The following is a 23,732-nucleotide window of genomic DNA, read 5'->3' as shown; positions in this document are numbered from 1 at the left end:
GGCTGCGGGGGAGGAGGGAGAAGCGGAGGAGGCGGCTCCCGCGCTCGCAGGGCCGCGCCACCTGCCCGCCGCCCGCCGCCCGCCGCCCGCCGCCGTCGCGCTGCCCGCCGCCGACATGCTGCCGCTGCTCCTGCCGCCGCCGCTGCTGCTGCTGCCGCTGCTGCTGGGCGCCGGCGGGGGCCGCGGGGCGCGCGCCGAGGTGCTGTTCCGCTGCCCGCCCTGCACGCCCGAGCGCCTGGCCGCCTGCGGGCCCCCGCCGGCCGCGCCGCCCGCCGCCGCGTCCGGGGTGGCCGGGGTGTCCGGGGTGTCCGGGGGGCCCGGGGCGGCCGGGGGGCCCGGGGCGGCCGGGGTGTCGGGCGACGCCCGTGCGCCCTGCGCCGAGCTGGTCCGCGAGCCGGGCTGCGGCTGCTGCTCGGTGTGCGCGCGGCTGGAGGGCGAGGCGTGCGGCGTCTACACCCCGCGCTGCGCGCAGGGGCTGCGCTGCTACCCGCACCCGGGCTCCGAGCTGCCCCTGCAGGCGCTGGTCCTGGGCGAGGGCACTTGCGAGAAGCGCCGCGACGCCGAGTACGGCGCCAGCCCCGAGCAGGTTGCAGGTAACTAGTTGGGGCGAACTTGGGCGGGCGGCGGGGCCCCGCACCCGGGGGCGGCTGCCGGGAGGGCGCTCCCTGGCCGCCTGCTTACTGCTCGGTCGGGGTCGATGGGCGCAGGAGGGGCGTCCCTGTGACCCCAGTCTCCCCTGGCTGCAAGGTCCCTCCACTTCTATTTTGGAGGGGGGATTTTCCGGGGAGGAGGGTGTCGGCCAGACCCCGGGGAGGAAGCGCTTGAGGCTTATTAGGGGGCACGGCTTGAGTCGGTGGCCGCTGACCCCAGGTTCCTGGAAAGGTCCCGGCGGAGGGCGCTGCTGGGCGTGGGGGGCGGCGGGGGCGGCGGGGGCGGGCGGGTGCCGCTGACTTCGGGGACGCCGGGCGAGCGGGGCGCACGGAGAAGGCGGCAGCTCCTCGAGGGACCCCTCCGTCTGGGATGGTGAGGTGGAAGGAAAGGACTCGGGGCTTTGTAGGGTGGGTTGCTTAGGGGAGAAGTGCAGAGGCGCGCTGCTGTGTGCGGTGGGGAAGCAGGAGGGCTCATGCTTCCTTCCCTGTCGGGTGGAACAATGAAAGAGGGGCGTTGGGGAGGCGCAGCCCCGCGGTCGGCTCCGGGTGACTTAAGCTGGAGGCCGGCTGCGGCCCGGGCGGGGGCAGGCGTGCGGCCCCCGGGAGCATCTGGGCCCCCGGGAGCATCTGGGTCCGGGCCCGGCCGCCCGGCCCCGGGGGACTCCTTCCGCCCGGTGGGATGGGGGCCCCCGGGAGTCCTTGTAAGGCGTCCGCATCGCCCCCACCCACCCAGAGGTTCTTGAGGGACACGACCAGGCAGGGAGACTCTCACTTTTGTTTTGTTTTGTTTTGTTTGTAAAGTTCCAAAAGCCTCCTGCCCCAGTGGTCTGGAGGAAACTGCAATTTATTTTCTTTCTTCTTGGAGACGGTTGGGAAATGTGTCCACTGCCTGCTGCTGTTGTAAAAAGCAAGCCAGCCTGACCAAGTTCCTCAAGCTTAAAAGAAAGAAAGAAAGAAAGAAAGAAAGAAAGAAAGAAAGAAAGAAAGAAAGAAAAGGAATAAGTGCAAACATTCTTGCATGCGTGTAAACTTCTGTGGTCCTAGTACAACCCCCCTTCCCCTTAACCCCCCAAGGGCCCCCCCCCTCCAGGACCCTACAGCCCCTTGCCCTTCCTCTACCCAGTTATTGTATTTTCCCTGTTCTCCTTGGGAATGGAATTGGGGGTCAGAGTTGAAATCTTTCCTCTGTGTCTCTGGCACAGTTTTGACCTTGAGTGCAGAGCACGTTAGGGCTTCCTCCCTCCGAGGGAGCTAAGCTGAACCCCGGAGTTCCTTTCTTCTCTCTCCGCTGGCTACCCCCCCCCCCCCCCAGCCTGCTTGCTTCCAAGTTAACCCTTCCCTGCTGCTTCTCTTAGAAAGTCATAATAGAAGGAAAATACTCGGCTCTGCCTTCCTCCTCCGTGGCCCCTTCCAGGCGGCCGGATCCCCCCCCCCCGCCCCCCCGGCCCCCCTCCAGGGAGGTGCTGCGCTTTTGGAGCTGAACTCTGACAAACCAAACCTCTTCCTCAGCAGGGTGAACTTTTCCAAAGGCCTCCGAGTTCGGAGACTCCTTTGGATTTTGACCGTCTTAATAAAGTGCATGGTACAGGTCCTCCCTAGACGTTGTAGTATTTTTTCCCACCCTTCATCCCTCTCACTGGCAGCTTGGAAACCAGCTCTCAGGCTTCCCAGCCCCAGAACAGATGTGGGACACTGTCCCCGTACCCTCCTCCCCGCCAGCCTGAAGGGGACCGGGGAGTTGTCAGGGGAGTCCAGGGACAATGGGGCGAGTTCATGGGAAGAATGTCACTCCGGATTTTCTGCCTGGTTGTGGGACTCCCCTCCGCCAGCTAGCCCTCCTCAGCCTTCTCCCAGTGTCCACACGGACGCCTTCCGCATTTTTCTCTTGTGCTCCAGACTGGGAAGAGGGGCCCCTGGGGTGGGGGTGGGAGCTAGATGTGGAAGCCGGGTGGGCACCCTGGAGAGAAGTGACCCAGAGCAGGGTGCTGAGGCGCGAGTGGGGCTGGGTGAAAGGGGGCGGTGCAGGGAGAAGCCTGGGCTGCCAGGGGTGCAGGGGAGAGAGGGGCAGGCTGTGAGGCTTCTGGGCAGGAGAGGGTCTTGGGCTGGGGCCGGGACGGGGTGCTGCCTGGAGAGCCCTGGGGTCCGGCTCGGGTGGGCGGCCAGGACGTGGCCCGGAGGGGAGGGGAGCGGAGCCCTGGAAGCCGCTGCCTGCCCCCCCATCTCCCATCCCCTCTCCCCCCCTGTCTGAAGAGCGAGCTCTCTCCCATCCCAGACTGCATTCCTCTTTGAGCAGGTTGCTTTTGAGAATTTTAAACATACCCTCTTATTTTGAGGCAGCAAACCCCAGCAGTTCCGGCTTTGCTGTTAGCGCTTTTGTCTTTGTTCCCGGGACGCAGGGGCTGTGTCGCTGACTTCCTGGGGACGGGCTGGGATGCAGGGGGTGGGGGGGGCCATCTGCGGGTGCTGAGCCTCCATCCCTTGGGGGGTGATGGGGCGGGCCTGGTGGGCTCAGAGCAACTCGGAAGTCCGCCTGCCTCCGGGTTGGAGTAGGTGAGCGAGCCTGGACGAAACAGGGGAGTGGGGCCCCCCCGGCCCCCCCAGATCCGGCGGGGTCTGGACCTTAGCAGCGTGTGGGTGTGTTTGCTGGCGGAGCGGGGCTGAACCGGAGTGCCTAGAAATGTCGGGGGGAAGAGGAGGAAGTGGGCTCCCTTTCAGAACCCAGGGCCGGCGGGGGACTGGCCCGCTCCGGCTCCTGCTCCTTCCCGCCGCGCACAATGCCTGGGCTTCTGCCGAGGGGCGGAGCCGCCGAGTGGCCGTCTGGCGGCTGCACATATAAAGGTGCTATAGAAATGTGCAGTCATTCAAAGTCCCAGGGCGGGCGGCTCTGAGGAGGCTTTGCATCTGCAGTTGCTGGGGGAGCAGAAAGGGGGGCAGAGGCGAGCGCTGATTTACAGTGGTGCCGTGCAGCTTCGAGAAAGGGGAGAAAAAGCAATGGGACTTCTGGCTCACAGCGCGCTGCTTTGCATCTTGTCTTGCATAAATTTGCATACTGAGTTCAAAGTCGTAAAATAGACTTGGGGAATGAGTGGGACCCACTGTCACCGATCGCTAACGCCACTACCTTCCGCCACCCTCCCCCCCCCTTCTGGACAGAACACCCAGAACTCGCTCTGCTAGGCCGCCCCGCCTGAGTCACCACCGTGCATTGGAAGGAGGAGATGGGGGGAGCTGAGGGCTGCTGCTCCCGGGGCTCCGGGACGCTGAGTCCCTGGGGCCACTGGACCCCGCGGGGGGCGGCCCCGAGGCAGGGCTGGACTGGAGGACGTGGCTCGCCAGGTCCCCAAGCAGCCGAGGCAGGCGGGGCAGGGTTTGCAGGGTTTGGCCGGTTGCCTCCCCTTCTTCCTCCTCCTCCTCCTCCTCCTCTGTGTGCCTGGAGGGCTGGAATTTGAGGAAGTCCCAGAATCCGGGTGTTTGCCGGCAGTCTCCTTACTCACCTTCCACTTAGGTCCACACCGTTCACCCAGGTAGTTCCCTTTGTGTGGTAATACTGACCCCATCTATTCCTTTGACAAAGGTATCTGAAGAAGCTTCGAGGGGAAAAAAAAATCCTATGTAACGAGGTCAAAGGATCTCGTAAAAACAAGAACAGGGCTAAGGAATCTCTGAATTCGCACACGTGGCGGTGTCCAGGGGGAAGAAGAATCTATCTGCTGGTGACCACCGCGAGGGGCCGTCTGGCCAGTGGGTCCTGGCCAGGTTGGACTGCTGAGTTTCCCGGCAGGCAGAGGGAAAAGGGAGGCTTAGATGATTCTCATTGTTAGCTTTAAACGGAAAGCTCGTTGAGCTTTAAACTGAAATTTTCAGGCAAATCATGCCTTTGGGTTAGGGGACTGCATGGAAGTCGGCCCTAGAGAGATGCCTGCAGGTTACTTGGAAGTGGCAGCATGTTTGGCCACCAGTTGTCCAGCATGTGAGGGTTTAGGGTGAGAGATTTGAGAGGATCAGTGCACCGTAGTAGCTCATTCATCAGGTTCACTTCTAGTCCGGTCTCACGTTAGCTCTTCTTTGCCATAGGAAACTGGATGCACAATTGCTAAATTTTGGTAGGAGGAAGTTCCAGGAATTCTTGGTTCCAGTGAAATCCAAAACAGGACGACAGTATTTGGTGGGGGTGGGACGGGGGGGGGGGGTACAGCACGGGCTGCTGAAGGGTGTGAAGGAGGAGCAGGAAATATGCAGACCTTGCATACCTTTGGTTTTGCTGTTGACCCTCCTCACCCTCCTCACCTACTACAACACCTATAACAATAACTATTGTTATTTTGTCAATAACAAAGGGCTTGGTCGTTACTGTTATTTTTAAAAAGCCCCCATCAGCAGGGACTGCTTTAGTTTCAACCTGTCCCTTCCTAGTGCTTCCAGTCCCTCCCCTGGCTCCCCTGGCTCCCCTAGGCCTCTCCCACCATGGCTGGGTCTTGAACCCCTGGATGGACGCTCAGTTAGGAGGATAGAGCTTCCCCAGCCTTCCGCAAGAATCCAGGTAGGTGGAGACCCCGTAGGTGATGGGGGACTGGAATGCTGGGACCACATCTGATCCTGAGATGAGGAGGGTAGTTGGCGGTGGCACAGGGGCTGGGCTTGGTGGGGGGACGCGGGGGAAGTGGCCGTATCCCCAAGGGGGTTTGTGCTGAGGCTGCTCCCCCTGCAACCCGAGGTAGGGAGGAGCAAGGTTATGCTTTTAAGTCACCAGGGGAGCTGGTGTTCTGCTTGGCACCCGTTCTAGGCCTCTCTACTCCTTGCTGTCTCTGGCCAGCATTTTGCTGAGGTGGCAGGCAGCTGCCAGGGGTTCGGTCGCCTTCCCATCTGTCCTCATCCTATTATGAACTGGCTTCTTAGCCTGCTTTGTCTCCTGACTTCCGAGATCCCTGGGAGGGAGAGACGGAGGCTTTTTACCTCCGTTTCGCAGGTGTGGGGGACTCTGAGGTTCAGTCGGGGGACGCCTTAGCAGGTAAGTAACGAGAGGCCTGACCTTTCTTCTGTGCCCCTCCGCCCCCATGGCCAAGCAAGGGGGGGGGGTGTTGGCAGCAAAAGCCTTTGACCCTGTCAGCCAGAAAGTTTGTTCCTGGACACCTGCCATGTAGGGGCCAGGTTCGGTTATTTGCTTTCCCTCAACTCCATTGGGAGGCCCACGTCCTGGGGACTTCAGAGGGGAGTGACCAGCGTGGAGCAGTCAGGAGAGACAGAAGGGTCCCAGCGCGGCCTCAGAAGAGCTGGTGGGCCGGCTTGTGCTGCCACAGGGACTGGGTTCCGTTGCAGACCTGTCCCCGAGAACCTGAGCGCTGGTGTGCAGGGCCTCCCTCAGATGCCAGTGTTGGGGAGACGGGGATGGCTGTGCTGCTGGCCAGTGTCTGGCACAGAGCAGGTGCTCACACGTATTAGCTCCTCAAGCTCAGCAGGCCGGGGCTCCCCCCTGACGCCTAGGGAGCCCGTCTCTGAAACGAAGAAGGCCACGCTGGCTGCGTCAGGCAGGCCACGGAGTCCCCGGAGGTTTCAGTGTGGCGCTTAAGTGGCCTCTTCGTGGTGTGAACTTGCTCCGGCTCAAAGCCCAGTTTCCAACCACACACTAATCACCCAGGGCAGGAGATGGGTCCTTCTTGAGCCTCTGTGTCCTTATCTGTAAATCAAATATTGACACCACCAGCTCCATAGGGTGGCGCCCGTGTGTGTGTGTGTGTGTGTGTGTGTGTGTGTGTGTGTGCGTGGAAAGCTAGATAATACAGTCAAAGCTAAGCACTTTGGTGTTTTTTGCGGGGAGGTTTTTGGTTTTTGTTTTATTTTTAATTAAGTCACTTGCTTTGCATCTCTTCACCTATAAAATAGAAATATCCATACCTCCCGCCTACTTCCATGGACTGGAGTTGTAGGAAGAGTAACAAAACTATACTTTAAATATAGTATCAATGGATTTGACGTCAGGCAAGTGGTTTGAGGTCAGCCGGCTTCCATTTTTTTTGCAGAGGAGTTAGGCAATGTTCTTTAGGGGCCGGGTCCTGATGTCTGGGACTGACCATTTTTGGTCTGGGAGCCTCATTCTTGGTCTGGCCGCTCTTGGTCTGGGAGCCCCAGTGCCTCAGTTGGGGGTGGAGGGAATGTGGGGACAGAGGTGGCCCTAGAGTTGGGACACTGGGTACATTGCAGGCTTGCTGCTCCTAAGCTGGCGACAGGGCTGGGTCCTGCCTTCACCTGGCCAGTCAACCTTTAGCCCTCCAACTGCAGGTATTTGGAAGACCAGAGAATCCCTGAGGCCACATTTCCAGAGGGGGAAGCCCCTTCCTCCACGGACAGCCCTCCACAGGAAAGCGCTGGGACCCAGGCTTCAGAACAGTAGGGGCAGCTAGGAACCAGCCTGGTCTTAGCACGCCTAGTACGTATGGCATGGGTGAGGGCGCGTGGTAGTTGAGTGGTCCAAGCCAGTGAAGGCCCCGTGGCGCCTGTTTCTTGCTCCAGGAGAATGGGCTTTCACATCTATCCTGGCTGAGCCTAGGGAGCCAGAACGTTGAACATGATCCTGCCAAAGAAATTGGACGTTCTGTCCAGAAAGTAACGTTTCCTTTCCATACTACGCCGTCTGCAGAGTTGACCTCACTCCCTGGGAGGCGGGTTGGGGAGCAGCATCTCATTTTGAAGGGGTTGATGGGTTCCCCACTGGAGTGCTGGGGGTTGGGAGGAGTGTTTTCTGGGCACTGAGATCCTCCCTAGTGTCTGATTCCATCCGAGTGACCGCCTGTCTGGGTGTAATGATAGGACGACTGTGTTTTAGAGCATCTGTTGGAGGTGAGGCCCCAGGAAGCAGAAGAAGGGGATGCTGGAGCCTTCAGGGGTCAGCATAGGCTTGTGGTGAAAAGCGGGACAGTTGGGACAGAGTACAGCATTTGCCGCTGGGAATCTGAGCTGGCGGGTTCCTTAGACTCCGAGGCCCTTCATGACTGTGGGGATGCAGCCTCCGGGAGAAAAAAAACCCACTTTACAGATGGGATCCTCAATTCAGAGAAGTTTGTTGGCTTTCGGATTCCAGGGTAACTGCTGCCCCCCAACCCACCTCCCCAGTGAGGAGTGTCTGGGCAAAGGATTTTATTTTCACTCCTGGGAAATGGACACCCCCTTCCCCGCCCCGTGCCTCTCCCCCTCCTCGGCCACTCCTGTCCTCTCACAAAGCCAGGGAAGATCTGCTCTGGCTCAGCTCCTGGGTGTCAGTCAGGACGCAGAGGGAGACCTTGCTCAGAAAGCCGGCTCCCCCGGAAAGAAATACAGAGTCGATTGTAGTCAGGAATTGTTTCTACCCCCCTCCCTTCTTTTTTGATGGGGGAGGGGGCACTTGGCAGCCCACGGGGCCCCTTCTGGCCGCCGGCCCCATGTCTCTTCCTGGCTGTTGGGAGGCAGGGCCCCAGTGGAGATTGGGGAGAAGGGGCAGGGGCTGGCAGGCCTCCAGCTGCGGGGCAGGAGACTTGGCCCACAGGTCCCCTGGTCGCTTGGCCTGAGCTGAGCAGAGCCTGGGGTTTCTCATTAGCTGATGGGTATAGGTGTGTCCGCCTGTGTTTCATTCGAGGAGCTGAGCCCCGGAGGCAGGAGGCCAGGGAGGGAGGGGCCCAGAGCAGGGGCCCAGGAGGGCTGAGGGTGCCCAGGAGGGCCTCAGCCCGGGAAGATGGGCCTGGTGGGGCTCAACGTGTTCAACTCCTGAAAGGTATCTGGGAGGTGAAGCCTTCGAGCCGGAAGGATCCGAGCTGGACTGTGGGCTGCAGTGAGCAGAGGGTCAAGGACAAAGTCATGCTAATTCAAATTGCTTTTTTTCTAGACATCCTCCACTTTGACCCAGCTGCCTGTAGGGTTTTGTTGTTTGTTTCATTTCTTTCCAGCTCTGCTTTAGCCTCAGAATTCTCCCCACTTGACAGATGAAGAAATCGAGGCTGCGTTCGGGTTCTGGTGCTGAGGCAAGCACAGACCGGAGTGGAGGCTGGGTCTCCGGACTCCCATCCCAGGGCCCCGTTCCCGGAGACTCATGCGTGCAAAGAAGCAGTGAATTATATATTGCTGCTCCGAAAAGCTCCTTTTCCCTGGGAGGTGGTAATTAAGGCACAACTTCTCAAAAATATTCCTTAATGCGACTCCCCGGGAAGTTTCTTTTAGATCTATTGTCTTGACTTCTGGATGGAGGTGCCAAGTTGCCTCTGGATGGTGCCCCCGTTGCTTTCTGAAGTGCCTGAGGCCAAGATAAAATGAAAATGGCAGTCCCCTCGAGCCCTGCCTCTGCAGCTGCCTGATAAGGCTGGGTAGTTTCTATAGCAACAGTGGCAGGAGGGGTGTCGGGCGGGATGAAGGGCAGTGGGGTTGGGATGGGGTTGGCATCGGTGTACTGGATCAGAAGGGTTTTTGAGGTTGGGTGGGCCTGGCTGGGATCTGACTGATGAGTTCCCTTCCAGGGAAGAGGTGGGTCCCGTCAGGAAGAGGGGTTGAGGTGATAGGGAACAGAAGGAATAAAGCACTGGGCTTGAAAGCTGCCAGTCGAGTCTCCCCTTAGACGATGCCAAAGACCAGACCCCATCATGGTTGGTTAAGAGCTATGGAGCTGAACAACCTGGATCTGTGTTGGCTTTGCCATTGACTACGTGACTTTGTGCAATTGGCCTCAAGCACTACGGCTTTTTTTTTTTCCTTTTTTTTGGTCAAGGTGAGAGGGGATAAGAAATTATCAACCTCATGTGATTGCTCGATGATAAAAAACGAGGTTCTGTACACAAACCACTTAGCACAGAAACTCAGATAATCAGATGATGTCACACCGGTTCTCCTTCCTTCTTCCTCTAATCTCAACACGCAGAAGGGAAGGAGAAGGCAAATGCCTGTTTTTCCATGTTTTCTGATTGGACAAGTTTAGTAGAACAGGGATTTAAGGATCTGGTTCAGAGGCACGGCTTTCTCCACGGGGTGCGGCTTCCCTGGATAGCTGCCCTTTTGCTTTGGAAAGTCCAGAATGGCGTTAGAGGTGGACGGGTTTTCCAGAGGGCCGTCCTGGTCTTTGATGCCATTGTCACTCGTCATGGTTCTACCAGTGATTGAGAGCATGGCCCATTTATGCTCCAGAGGCGACGATTCTCACTCGAAGCTCTGCTGCTTGTCTCTGGTTCTCTTTGCTGCCCCTAAGCCAAGAGAGCACAACCAAGGAAGACCCCAGATGTGATACAGTATTAAGTCAGGCACAATTAGTGAACTTTTAGTTGAAGAAAAAGAAAAGCATGGTGACCTATTTAAAGACACTTATTTATATTCCGGACACTTCTTGTGCTGGTTTGAGAGTGTGGCAGGCAATCCTGGACATCTTTACAGGTTTTTAGTTTCTTTTTGCACCCTCTGGGTTCAGTTTGTCAGGCCTGCAGTCTCGGGGAAGAGTCTTACGGGGATGCAGAAGAGGCATGGAGAAGAGGTGGGCAGAAGGGGAGGGGTCAGGAGACAGGTGGGTAGAACCCGGTCTTTAGCTCTCTGGGAGAGCTAGGGGGTCTAGGGGGTCATGTCATTGGACAGTTTGAATGTGGGTCCCAGGAAAGGGAAGCGTCTTTTTCTCTCCCATCTCGTACTTCCATTTGCTGACTGCCCCCCACCCCCTTTTTTTTTTTTTTATAAACCTCTGACCACTCTTACTGCTACGGGGCCTGCCTGGATGGAGAGGGAGAGCCCAGAAAAGTGAGGAGAAATAATACATGATCCGCTAGGCCAGAGAGTGGGATGCTCTTCAGGTAGTCCGCTCTCCTGATGTTTACACACCGACTGAGCACGCACTGTGTGCGGGACTTTCAACCCCAGTGCTTTATTCCTTCTGTTCCCTATCACCTCATCCCCTCTTCATGATGGGACCCTCATCTTCCCTGGAAGGGAGCTCAGTGCAAGACTGTAAAGAGGCAGTTGTCAGTGCTCCCCGTAACACATGCTTTTTCATCCTGGAGGGGAGCCAGAGAAGCGTTTCAATTTATTTAAAACAATTTTTTAAAAAGATTTTATTTTATTCTTTTAAGCAATCTCTATACCCAACGCAGGGCTCGAACTCACGACTCCAAGGTCAAGACTCTGGATCTCTCCTGTTTCAACTTAAAGCTCCTATTTCTCTGGGCTTCAAGGAGCTGGAATGGGTTCCTCCCTTCCACTGGGCGTGACTGGCCCTTGGGCACTTCCATCACTCCACACCTCTGGGCACCCCCTGGTGCCCTCTGGGCTGCACTGGGATGAGCTCGTCCCTTGGCTTTCCATTCTCAGGCCTGCCCCATCTTGATTCCTTCGCCGTCCTCTCCTTGACCCTGTAACTGTCTCCCATTCTCTTTGGGTCTTTGCCTCTGGCCCATTTCCCAGTTCTTCATGCCACAGAGACCTGGCCAGGAGCCCATGGTCAGCCTCTGGCAGGCAGTGATCCTGGTGATGCTGCGCTGGCCTCAGAGTGGCAGTGAAGTTGGCCATGGTATTAATGTTCAGTCCTCTTCCACCCAGGGGGCTTTCAGGAGCACCTCATATTTACTGATACCCCTGCTTGGCAAGGAGAGAGAAGAGTGAACGTGGTGAGGGAAGTGACTTTTACAAGAAAATGGTTGCAGCGTGCCTGGCTGGCTCAGTGGAGCGTGCAGCTCTTGATCTCGGGATTGTGAGTTCAAGCCTCACATTGGCTATAGAGGTTAAGGATTATATAAACATGAAATTTGTAAAAAAAAAAAAAAAAAAAAAAGAAAAAGAAAAGAAAAATACAGATGAGTAATAAGATTTATGCTAGAACACCAGTCTACCCCCTAGAGCTGGGAGTGGTTGACATTTTGTCCTGTTTGCTTCACGTCCCTTTTAAACACCTCCAGATGACCTTCCCCACCAGCCTCTTGTTGCTGGTCCCTCGTCCCCAGAGGCAGCCACCAGCATGTATGACTTGGTGTTTCTCTTCCTTGGCTAAACAGATTTGCTGATCCATGGCCAACATCTAGAGTCGTTCTTGCACTAAGTCAAATGTGCAAGAAGGTTTCATTCTGCAGCTTTTCCCCCTTTGTCAGTATTAGGTTTTGAGATCTGTCCACGTTGGATAGATGTCAGGAGTGATCACAGGTCAGAGCGATCTTGTCGACTGCCGTGTATGACTCCATTGTATTACCCTGCTGATTTTATTTAGCCATTGACCCGCTGAAAGGCTTTTTGGGTCAGGTTGCCAACAGTTTTTGCAGCTACAGGTAATGCTGTAGTGAACACAGCACCCGTGTTGGAGAGAGTTGGACTTGCTGGGCCAGCCACAGTCTTCCTGTTCCCATGGTCCCTGTTCCAAGTTTGCACCAAAGCACATTCTCTACTCACTTGGGCTTTTGGCAGGTAGGCCACCTTGCCAGGCTCTTGGATGGCTTTGGTTGAACCGGAGGAGAACTGTTTGGGACCCACAGAAAGAGTGAACACACACACTGGTAGTGTGTTTGCCATCTTGATTTCAATTTCTCTGGCTCTTCCAGGACAGCCTGGCTCACGGAGTCCCTGGGGACCTTGGCTGAATGTGAGCGTGTTTTTGTTTTCTCAAACGGTGTGCCTCAGTGCTGACCCTCCCCGGGTCTTTGTGATTCCAGGAATGACCCTGGTGTTTATAGAGCAGCCCACGAGAGCGCGTAGGCAGGGAAGCTCTGTAGAGGCTGTGCTGTTTCTGCTCACTCAGGGGGAGCCCGAGAGGAGACGGCGTCGTGAAGGCATGCTCTAGAAATCTCCATGACGTTTGGCCAAGAAGGGCCTCCTCTGTGCGTCCAAGCATGCATGTGTGTCAGTTTATGAACTCATGAGTCTCTGGATGGAAAGAGCTCGAGAGGCTGTATCTTCATAGGGTGAGTATGTGAAGTCCTAGCTCTTGAAAAGAAGAGGCATCTTTCTCCTCCCATTACCAAGAAGTTCATCAGCAAACTGAGGCAGGAGCCAGAGAAACGCAGAGGAATGGGGCCTTGGAAATGCCGGAGCTTTAAGGAGGTTGTTCAAAATACCTAGTCCTTGACCTTTGCTCAGGCATGCTGTCTGTGAACCCTGGGGGGCTGGGGTTGAGGACCATTTGTAGCAAGCTCTTTAGAGGATTTCTGATGAACAGCCATGACTGGGAAACATTCCCCTTATCTAACTCCCTGAATTTATAGATGAGCATGCTGAACCCTATACATCTTGACCATATAAGCTCCTTTTATTTCTTTAAAGTGATCTCTAGATCCAACATGGGGCTCGAACCCATGACCCAGAGATCCAGAGTCATGTGCTCTACCAACTGAGCCAGCCAGGTGCCCCCATCTATTAAAGCCTACACATTTTAAACACCTGTTGGGCATCACTCAGAGTCCACAGTCATGGTGGTAGCTTCGGAATCAGACCTTGCCCCCCTGCCCCCCCCCGCTGCCCCGGCTTTCAGGCCAGCACTCCTCTTCCTGCTGTGTCAGAACCAAAGCTTTGAACCCGAGAGCTGGCCTTCCAAAGGGAATCCAGAGGGGGAGCTTGGCAAGCAGTGGGCTCTCTGCCCTCCAGGAGTTTCAGTTCCTCCCCTGTGTGAGCGTGGGTACTGGCCGTTCCCCTCCCTGGAGGTTATGAGGGTAGCAACGCCTCGCTGGGCGATAGGCCCATGGCAGTTCTGAGTGCAGGGTAATTATCCTTTGACGACAGTGGCCAGCTCCTGCCCTTGTGTGGTACAACCTGGATGATGTGTGCATCTGGAACCTCTGAAGAGGCCGCTCGCAGCTCTTCCCCACCACACGGGGATTCCTTTTGTGCAAAAGCCATGCTGAGGAGCTACTGGTCCGTTGCCAAAAGAGTTTCTCCCAGAACATGGTGGCATCTGAGAGATGTCAGGTCTGCTTTGCTGGTACCATGCAGAGAGCAGGGCCCCAGAGGGCGGGGAGAGAACGGGAAGGGAGTTTGGAAGGAAGCGGGGTGTCAGCAGGGGGGTAGATGGGCTGATGGGAGGACGTCATTCGAGATGCTGGAATGTGTCCTGGGTGCCAGCCTCCACCACAGCAGACGTTCGTGGACACACTCTTTGTAATTCCTGCGTGAGGGACCAATGTGGCCTGCCGCCTGTGACCTTTAGAAGAAAGAGTGGAGGGAGGCACACAGACAAGGCCACTTACCAGAGAGACCAAGGACCTCAGCTGAAAAATAAAACAAAGAAGCTCCCCTTTCTTCCCCACCACTGCTAACTTCTGTTGGCCTCCCTCCCCCCCCCCCCCACCTCCCAAGGTGGCCTGAAGGATCCACCCCAGCCTCGGTGGCCTGTGTTACTGCCCATGGTGGCCAAAGTCAGCCCTCCGAAGGCACTGGCTTCCAATTCTCTCCAACAAAAGCTGTTTCCCCTGTAAGTTGGTGACTTTACCTATGAGCCCTGTTTCCCCTGTGCATGCGTGATATGTGGGAGCCACCTCTCCTTCTCCCCTCCCTTTCTTTCCCTCTTTCCCTTCCTCTCCTTTCTTCCCATAAATTCTGTGAAGTTAAAGTAATTTAGGCAAATCCACACTTGCCCAGAGACTTCCATCAAATGGCAGAGGGTTGTGATGTTTAGTGACAGACGGAATTCACGCAATCAACAAAATCAGGCTTTAGAAGAAATGTGCAGACAGACAGTATTGCAGAACCTTCTTGTAACTCCTGTCTCCCCCATGCATATGGCCATTCTGCAGATCAGATCTCATCCCCCCTTCCCCTCTGCCTGGCCCATGCATCTTCCATTTACCCACTTGAGAAATAGCTCATCTGTCTGCGCATTTCTTCCGGGGCTTGATTTTGCCCACATTGGGCAAGTGGTAATAACAAATAGCAGCCTTCACTTGAGTAGGGTGATTATTTGCATTTTTCACACTTGAGGAGTTAGAGCTCAGGAACGTTAAAGGGTTTGACCAATGTCACGGGTGAATCGTAAGCGGCAAGGTCGGGAGGCCTCTTGACTCCTGGAGGTCTTTGCCCACTCGAGCTTGTTAATGAATTGTCCACTGCCGTGGGTGTTACTGGAGAGGTTGTCCAAGAGGAAAGAGGAAGATGGTAGTATTCATTCTTTTGCCCAGCATGCGTCAAGATTAAGTGCATTTGGGGAGAGACCAACAAAGCAAGAGCCACATGAGTTCTGTGCCCAGCGAGAGCGGAACCGGGAACGTGGCCAGCATTCCCCTGGCCCATTACTCGGAATCCATTCTTGCAGGGGCCTGCGATGCTGTTACCTGTTGAAGGAGGTGAGTCCACTGGAGGGCATGATTCATTTGGGGTCGGAGTAGACTGCCAAGGAATCAAGGCTTTCCTCAGCCTACAAGCTTGTCTCATCTCCCCTCAGTGCCCTCAGCTCTTAGATTTCCAGATAGTCAGGAGGTAGGCTAAGGAGAAGGTTGGATATGGCTTGGTTTTGTTCGGAATACAGATCAGAAGGAGTAGGGAGGCATAGTCATCTGTTAGGAAGATGTGGCCTGTTCTGGGGAAAATCATCTCTTGCCAGGTGTGCATAAGGACAGAGCCTCACGTTCTAAGCAAGAAGGAGTGTGGGGGGCTGCTCTTAGATGTTGGGGGCCTGTTTTCCTAAGAGGGCTTTAAGGTGCTTCCATAGATCAGGAATCGCCAGCTGTCTCTTGGAGCACGGAGGTCAGGGCACGGTGCTAGGAGGAAATGTGGTTTCATGAGCTTAAGAATCTGTCGAACACGATTCATGCATTGAGTGATGTCGCCAGTACTATGATCCGACAAGATTACGTCAGGGAAAAAAAAAAGGCTATGCCAAAATTAAGTTTTAAAACCAGGGTATTAATGCATAGTCTGGAATGCAGAATGTAGGTGTAAAGCTCTTTCTCCTGCAGTGGCAGCTTCCAGCTGCCCTCCCGGGCCCCTTGGCAAGGCTGGGTCAAGGAACAACGCCGGGGCCCCATGCCCATTGCGAAGCACGTCTGCTGATGGCACACAGGTGGGGTGTGCTCCTGTTAGACCGGGTGGTCGTTCTTCTGGGCTTCGGGCTTGCTGTCTGTAAAACGGGGCGACTCGTCCCTTGCCTCTCATTCTCCTTACCTGTCTCGTGTCAGCTCCCCTCCAGGTGCATGAGGTAGAGAGGTACGGCCGTACACCTGCACAGGACAGGGGTTCTCATGCTTCAGGCCCTTTGGGGTCTCCGCCACCTGTCTTTGGAAAAGCTTTCCCTTCTTACATAGTCGGCAAGTCCCCTGCTGCAGTGTTGAGCCATCTCCGGGGGCGCTGTGTAGAGAACAGCTAATCCCTCGGGGAAGATCTCTGGGGGCCCGGGAGGTCCCTGTTGGTCATCACTAAGCCCGAAGCCTTTCCCAGTTATGTGATTCGGGCTGCTAAGAACCATTTCTTAGACTGACCTTTGCACTGCAGCCCACGGAGCTGCATACATAAGTGGTTGCATAATAAATATTATTCTGGACCTCACTCTTAGGCAGGAAAAAAAAATGCAACTTGGTATTTTTGTTCTGAGGGCAAATTCCATCTCTAGTTGGAGTTCTGCATTTGGAATGTTTTCCTACGGGCCGCTCCTGTCACCTATAAGAGAACGTATGGGAGGAACTTGGCAAAACGTGCCAATGCCCTCGTCCGCCTGAGTGGAGGGGTGCCGTGTGGGTGCTTGGCCGAGTGTGGGGAGACGTGGGGGCAGGTGAGAGCCAGCTCTGTGTGTGCCTGGCCCTGTGTCTGCGTGCAGCACCTCTGGGAATCTGGCTGCCCACTGGCAACGGGTGCTGTCCGTCCGTGACTTCGAGATGAGCCATGGAGCCACAGAGAGCTTAAGTAACTTGTCTGGGGCTGCGCTGGTAGACCTGGATTCAGTCAGGCGAGTGGACTCTGGACCTGAATTCTTGACCTTCTCTGGCTGGGAATATAACAGTCAAGGAATCCAGGCTTTTCTCTGGCTACAGGCTTGTCTGCTCTTCACCCGGTCAACTCTCTCGTTCCCTTCCCTGGGCTTCTCCTTCAAAGTGTGGGGCGTCAGCGTGTGCGTCAGCAAACCAGGTTTCTTCATCTTATTGGCACGTTCGTTGGCAGAGCCGAGATCAATAACGGAATGGGATGAAACCTAGCCTTGAATCCAGGTGGCCTCCGTGTGCAGGACAAACTGATCTTTACTTTGGGAGAATGGGGCCGTCTCCGGATAGAAAGCCAACTCCGTCCTCCTGGAGCGGGCCGCCCAGGTGGCCCCCCATCTTCCAGGGCCTGGCCCGGGGCTGTGTTAGGACCGCGGACCCTGGACGCCTTGGTGTTTGTGGCCCTTCCTCCGTGAAAAGATGTTAAATCATAGATGATGACCGCATCTTCTAACTGTGAATGTATTGGTGCTGGCGACTAAGGCTTAAAAATTTTTTTTTTACCTAAAAGCTTATTTTTCAAGAGATTGATTTTATTTTATCGTATTATTATTATTTTTTTAAGAGATTGATTTTAAAATAGATCCTAACATTTCTTAGGCCCTTGGGCACTGTTCCTGCTGTGCCTGATGACAAGCCAGCCCTGCCTGGAGCCTGCAGGCCTGATGCGTATTTACCTGTGTGCCTCTTACATCTAATACGTTTTCACATGCTTTGTTGTCCCCCCTGGGACTCAGCCAGGGGTCCTGCTTTGACCCCTCTCAGTGGTCTGGGTGCCCAGAGAGCTCAGAGAAGGGGGAACAGCAGCCTGGGAGTCTTCTGGATGCCTAGGGAAGCCCCCTAGCCCCCGGCCAGAAGGTGGACTAGTGGACGCCAGAACTGTACTGGGGATGGAACAGTGGTGCGGGGTCTTAGCTGAGGGAAGGGAATAGAGTAGAGCTTGGATCTGCCTTATTCGGGGCTTGGAGTCTTCAGCATGGAGCTGGAGAACTTCTAGGCCTCTGGATAAAGCCTGACTTCCAAATGATGGTTTTCGGTGGGGGGCACTTTTGCTCCCCAGGGACCATTTGGCAGTGTGCAGAGGTATCTTTGGTAGTCACAGCTTCAGGAGGGTGCTGCTGGCTTCTGGTGGGTAGAGGCCCAGGATTCTGCTTGGCGTCCTACACTGCAGGGGCAGCTCCCAGTGAAGAATTCTGGTCCCAGTCAGTAGTGCTGGGGTCGGGAGACAGGGTGAGTGATGAAAGTTTGGGGTGGGTGGGTGGGTCTAATCCAACATGGTGGGGACCGAACTCCCATCCAGCCTGGTGGCAAATGCTTCAAATAGGCCATCTGCTGCGGGTGGTGTTGGGGTTTCTGGAACAGAATTGATTGGTTTTAAAGATTTTATTCATTAATCCATAAGAGACAGAGAGAGAAGCAGAGACGTAGGCAGAGGGAGAAGCAGGCTCCTCGCCAGGAGCCCATTGTGAGACTCGATTCCAGGACCCCAGGATCATGCCCTGAGCTGAAGGCAGACACTCAACCACTGAGCCACCCAGGAGTCCCTGGAACGGGATTTAATCTGTGGTGGGTTTATTTATGGTAAAACCCAGGCTCCCCTGGAGCCACTGGGGAAATAGTCATTCTAGAGAGAATTTTCCGGGTTTCAGAGGGCTTACTCATTCAAATATTTCCATTTTTATTTTTCTAAAATTTTAACAATTTTGGATAGAAATCTTTTCTTTTTTTTTTTAAATGCTAAAATACTGGACATGTCATCCCACTCGCCTTTTTTGGCCCTCCCAAGGTCCTCGTCACTATCCACACAACTCTTGGGCTACACCATATGGAAGTCCTCAGGGGTCATCGATGGGTGTGGAGTTGTTTGCTATGCACTAAATATCCCCAAAGTTCTTATGTTTGTTTGTTTGTTTGTTTTTTTAGTGTCCTCTTTTCTTCCTGCCATTTGATACTTCTTGCCACTGTTCACATGCCTCCGTTCTCTCTCTCGTTTTAATTTTGTTGATTTTATTCTGCGGTGGCCCGGGAAACCAGACATCCAGAGCCCAGGCTTGCTGGAGCCGTGCTCCTGTGAGCTGTCAGTGTTCGTCCTGTGCCGAATGTCCCCGTGCCTTGTGAGGAGAGCACTTGAACTTGACCAAGCATCCATGGAGCGACAGCTGTTCCGATGCTCAGAGGCTTCTCTTCCTCCGCTTCTTGGTTCTTGGGCGGGTTCCGTGTTGCTGACGGAGCGCATAACGGACAACTGAGGCAGTTGGCATCTTTGTCCTCATCAAAGTACTGTCACCAACAGGACACAGAGTTTCCGTGCTCTAGGCCTTACTTAACCTTATAAGCTTTACATAGAACATCCGCTCAGCAGTCCTGTGAAGTGAGAGCTATTATGATCCAACAGTTCGGGTAACGAAACGGAAGCACAGAGAGGTGGTATGTGCAGGACAAATTGAGCCGCTGTAAAAAGTCGGGGAGCTGGGCTTGTCTTACCAACCCGTGCTCGCCAGTCTGGAGAGCTTGTGCTGGGTTTCTAAAGGAATGTGGCCGTAGCTGGTGAGGACTGGCCAAGGGTCAGGTGGCCAGACTCCACCTGGGTCTCCTGGAGCATGCTCCGTGAAAGCAGGTGCCAGTACCCCGTGGCGCACAAGAGTGTCCCCATCCCTTTGTCGGCGGGGAGTGAGTGAATGCCGCAGCTTGCAACCACCCACGGTAGGCATCATGGCCCCCCTTTTATGGGTCAGGGTCAGCTTTTTCTTCCATAAAACACTACCCAGGACAGTGGCCATCTGAGCCCACCACGCTGTGCCCGGCTTCTGAGGGGACCATCAGGTCCTAAGTGCCTCACCTGAAGCTCTTGGGTAGAAATATATGAAGAGCCATCCCGTTATGTTATCAGAGCTGTAAGTTTTTGAAGGCACAAAAAAAGAAGAGAAAATGCAAAATTTGTTTAGAAACATCCCCTCCGCACCTCCAGGTCTTGTCAGGACCTGCTGGGGAGCCGCTCCGGGCGGCTTGGTCAGAGGCGCCGTGTGCTCTGCTGTGTCTACAAGGGCGGTGTGAGTCCCGGGTTTCCTAGAGCCCGTGGGGACTTGTCTCCCTGGTAACCACTCTTCCATGCCCTTCTGTTCCTCTGGTCTGCCCCTGGCTGGACATACCTGAGCCAGCGTGAGACCATGGGAGCTGGGGGCTGTTCTCAGGGCCCCCTCCACCTGAGCTGTGCACTCAGTAGGAGCCTTTCCCTGTTGTTGACACACTGGTGGTTTAGGAAAGTTGAAAGAGACTTAACAGATGCTCCTTGGACAAGCATCTGGGTGAGGCTGCATGCCTTGCAATAAGCTGACAGTTCAGAGTCGAGCCGGCCCCTGTTCTCGGGGCTCCCTGTAAGGTGGCAGGCGGTGGCATGCATGGACAGACCAGTCAGGGCCGCGGGGTGGTGCTGGAGCAGCCCTGGGACTGAATCTTTGGGACACACGAGGAAGGGGGCAGGTGGGTGAGGAGTAATAGCAGGACTGTTAGGAACTGGAGGCCGTGGCTTCTGGTGGTGGCTCTCGACCTCACTCCCTCGCCAGATGTGGCACGGCCCGGTGATCTCTGACGTTAGTTTTAAAAACTGTACCTTTTAGGGCACAGATGATGAAGACTTCAAATCGGAGGTTAGGGCGGGTGGATCTGGGATGTCTTTCTAGGGGAGAGTGTTGGATCCAGAAGGACTTCGTCCCATTCTGGGGTGGGAGCCTTGCAGACGTGTTGATCCTTCTGTGCTGCCCCACTCTGCTCTGGCTGGAGGCACAACGGACTAGGCCTCCCAGACAGCCTGTGTTCCTCCCAGACCAGATGTGAGGTCTCGGTCTGGGTTTCTGCGGGCCTTGACTTGGCCGTCCGTCAAAGTTGGGGTAGTGCCACCTGCACCCCCCAAGAGTTGCTGCAAAACTGAAGTTGATAGTCGGTGTAAATTGCTCAGTACTGTTGCCTGGACGTCAATCACCTCCATCTTCAGGGGTTAGGACAGTCCCGGGGTGGGGGGGCGGCACTCGGGAAACAGCGCCCAGGGTTCTTCTTCCCTTCTTCTCTCTGCAGACAATGGCGACGAGCACTCTGAAGGAGGTCTGGTTGAGAACCACGTGGATGGGACCGTGAACCTGTTAGGCGGCGGAGGTGGTGCTGGCAGGAAGCCCCTCAAGTCAGGCATGAAGGAGCTGGCCGTGTTCAGGGAGAAGGTCACCGAGCAGCACCGGCAGATGGGCAAGGGTGGCAAGCATCACCTGGGTCTGGACGAGCCCAAGAAGCTGCGGCCCCCACCTGCCAGGGTCAGAGGGGCCGGGTCTGGGTGGGAGAGGGCCCCCGGTAACATCTGAGTCCTTTCTGCTTCTGCCGCTAACACATGTCAGCGACCTTCAGGCTGATTGGTGTCTCCTTCGGGGACCTCAGTGCCTTTGGTTGTGAAAGGGTGGAGGATTTCTTGAAGCCCCGTCCTCCACGTTTCTGCTTGCCTTCAGGCCAGAGGCCAGGAAACGGGTGCTAGAGGTGGCGCTGGATGCACTTGAACTTGCTCAAGCTTGCTGGGATGTGTTCCTTTCCCTTAGCTGCACCCCCCACCCTCCAGCTCCGCTCTGTCGTCTTGGGTCTTGGTCCTGGTTGGGTGGTGGATGGAGAAGAATGGAGGTTGGCCCACTGGGTCGGGGTAGCGATACGCCAGAGACAGCCACTCGAATGCACTTTTGCAAGTAGATCCCATTTTGACCCCTGAAAGCCACTGACACAGAATGAGTGACGGGCGAAAACCCCTACCCATGCGACTTTCCTTAAAGGGTGAAGTGGGGCACGGTGACATATCAGTGCGATCACAGTCAGAAGTCCCTGGTTCCACCAAGTAGCTGCGTGGCCTGGGGAACATCCGTTCCCTGCGCATGAGCTGCTTTCTGAGGCTGTTCCTAGGCCAGTGTTCTGTGAGCTTGGGCTCACTCTGAGCGTCCTCTGTGCCCGTCTGTGCCCACAGACCCCCTGCCAGCAGGAATTGGACCAGGTCCTGGAGCGGATCTCCACCATGCACCTTCCGGATGAGCGGGGCCCTCTGGAGCACCTCTACTCCTTGCACATCCCCAACTGTGACAAGCACGGCCTGTATAACCTCAAACAGGTGAGAGAGGATCTCCTTGGCCGCAAGCCCCGGGGTGCCTTGTTCCTACCTTACCCACCTGTCATTCTCTGAGGTCTGAGAGCTGAGGGGGGCATGGGGAGGCCAGCCGCCAGGCCTGTCGGGGGCTGACTCCACTTACCCAGCTACCTGCCGTCAGCCCGTGGTGTCTAGGTTGGGAGGGAGCCTCTGGGAGAAGAGATGTGGGGTTACACCAATGCTTCTCAACATTTCATTGAACATTAGAATCGCCTGGCAGTGATTCCTGGGCCTTACCTCCCATTCCAGAAGGTTGGGTGGCAACCAAGAGTGTGCATTTCTAACAAACTCCCAGGGGTCGCTGATGGTCCGTGGACCACCCTTCCAGAATCATGGATTTAAACCATTGACACCCACCCTCCTGGAGGGGTCCCCCTTCCTACCTCCTTCACAGCCCAGGCAGGCAGACAGGCAGGCATTTGCCCCTTGAAATAATCAGTCTAGTGTTAAAAGCTACCTGTACACGTGCCCTCAAGATGTAAGCCGACTACTGCATTTGGAGCTCAGAAGAAGAAATAGTGATTTCTTCCAATGAAAAACAGGCTGTGTCCTGTCCCTTATGGGGTAACTAAAGGGATTTTCCGTGGTAATTAGTTCATAGGTAAGGAAAGGGACCCTGGGACAGGAATGGCTGGGTTCACATCTCGGCGGTGCCTCTTACTAGCTGGGTGACATTGGGCAAGTTACCTAACCTGTCTGTGCTTCCTTCTGATCATCTGTGAAGTGGTGAAATCACCGTACCTGATTCACGAGGAATAAATGAACGGGTTGTGCTAGATAAAAAACAGGAGGGTCACCTGGCTGGCTCCGACGGAAGAGTGTGTGACTCTTGATCTCGGGGTCATGAGTTCAAGCCCCACATTGAGCCTCGAGCGTACAAAAATAAGTAAATAAATAGGGGCACTGGGGTGGCCCAGCGGTTGGGTGTCTGCCTTCAGCTCAGGGTGTGATCCCGGGGTCCTGGGATCGAGTCCCGCATCGGGCTCCCCGCAGGAAGCCTGCTTCTCCCTCTGCCTGTGTCTTTTTCTCTCTCTCTGTGTCCCTCATGAATAAAGAAATAAAATCTTTAAAAAAGAATAAAAAAATAAACTTAAAAATGCAAGTTGTAAACCATAAATGAGCAGCTTGGAGTTTGCTCATACAGTGCGAGGCACATAGCAGGGCCGGTGCTAGCATTGTCTCCCCTCCCACTACAACCAGACCCCAGTAGCCAGGTCCCCCACTGGGTGGGGCCTCCCTGCCGGGTGGGGATGGACTCTTCCCACCTTTGGGCAGCCCCCCAGAGCCTTGGTCACTGGAGCGCGGCCCGGGCACCAGCATCCCATGGGGGCGTGCTAGCCCAGCAGAGTTTCAGCCCTGCTGCAGACCTGCTGAAGGGGAGTCTGCATTTTAGGGTGCTCCCCGGCACGCGGTCGGGGTTGGGGAGCCCCGGCCTGCAGTGCTAGCTTGCATGGCACCCTGGAACTGCTCCCTGAACCTCGGGCTGGGAGAAGCAGGGACAGCTGCTGGTGACAGGGCCGTCTTCCATGTTCTTTTTTTCTCTCCTCAGTGCAAGATGTCTCTGAACGGGCAGCGTGGGGAGTGCTGGTGCGTGAACCCCAACACTGGGAAGCTGATCCAGGGAGCCCCCACCATCCGGGGGGACCCCGAGTGTCACCTCTTCTACAACGAGCAGCAGGAGGCTCGTGGGGTACACAGCCAGCGGATGCAGTAAAACCACAGCCAGCCGGTGCCGGGCACCCCCCGCCCCCACCCCCTCTCCAAACACTGGCAGAGGGAGGAGAGCCTTGCGTGGTGGGTGGGGAGGGTTTTCCAGGAGTGTTGACACGTGTATTTATATTTGGAAAGAGACCAGCACCGAGCTCGGCACAGCCCCGCCTTCCCCCTCCCCGGCGCCCTCGCCTTCTCCTATCCCTGCTGGGGAGGGAGGGTGCTTGCAGGGGTGGAGTTGGGGTGAAGGTTGGGGAGGGGGGAAAAAGAAATTTTTATTTTTGAACCCCCGTGTCTCTTTTGCTTAAGATTAAAGGAAGGAAAAATACA

At 55.7% G+C, this 23,732-nt stretch overlaps 1 protein-coding gene and 1 long non-coding RNA gene across 4 annotated transcripts; one reads left to right on the top strand and one right to left on the bottom strand.

The window, feature by feature from the left end:
- Positions 1 to 69: 69 nt before the first annotated feature.
- On the top strand, positions 70 to 23,732 carry IGFBP2 (insulin like growth factor binding protein 2). Of its 3 annotated transcripts, none has more exons than XM_072813093.1 (4): positions 70 to 593; positions 20,597 to 20,826; positions 21,516 to 21,656; positions 23,242 to 23,732. In XM_072813093.1, the coding sequence occupies exons 1-4, from the start codon at positions 116 to 118 to the stop codon at positions 23,404 to 23,406; spliced, it is 1,014 nt and encodes a 337-aa protein (XP_072669194.1). In that variant the 5' UTR covers positions 70 to 115; the 3' UTR covers positions 23,407 to 23,732. The 3 variants fall into 3 exon arrangements, with proteins under 3 accessions (XP_072669194.1, XP_072669195.1, XP_072669196.1); XM_072813094.1 differs by lacking the exon at positions 70 to 593 and adding an exon at positions 7,630 to 7,726; XM_072813095.1 differs by lacking the exon at positions 70 to 593 and adding an exon at positions 14,863 to 14,899.
- LOC140625635 (uncharacterized) lies at positions 1,423 to 3,475 on the bottom strand. The gene is made up of 2 exons (XR_012024978.1): positions 2,970 to 3,475; positions 1,423 to 1,585 (listed from the first exon to the last, which is right to left on the bottom strand). It is a non-coding gene; the product is annotated as an uncharacterized lncRNA (long non-coding RNA).

This window comes from Canis lupus, chromosome 36 (assembly GCF_048164855.1).
Source record: "Canis lupus baileyi chromosome 36, mCanLup2.hap1, whole genome shotgun sequence".
Lineage (NCBI taxonomy): Eukaryota > Metazoa > Chordata > Mammalia > Carnivora > Canidae > Canis > Canis lupus.
The sequence above is the reverse complement of the archived record's forward strand: the minus strand, read 5'-3'. Positions and strand labels throughout refer to the sequence as shown.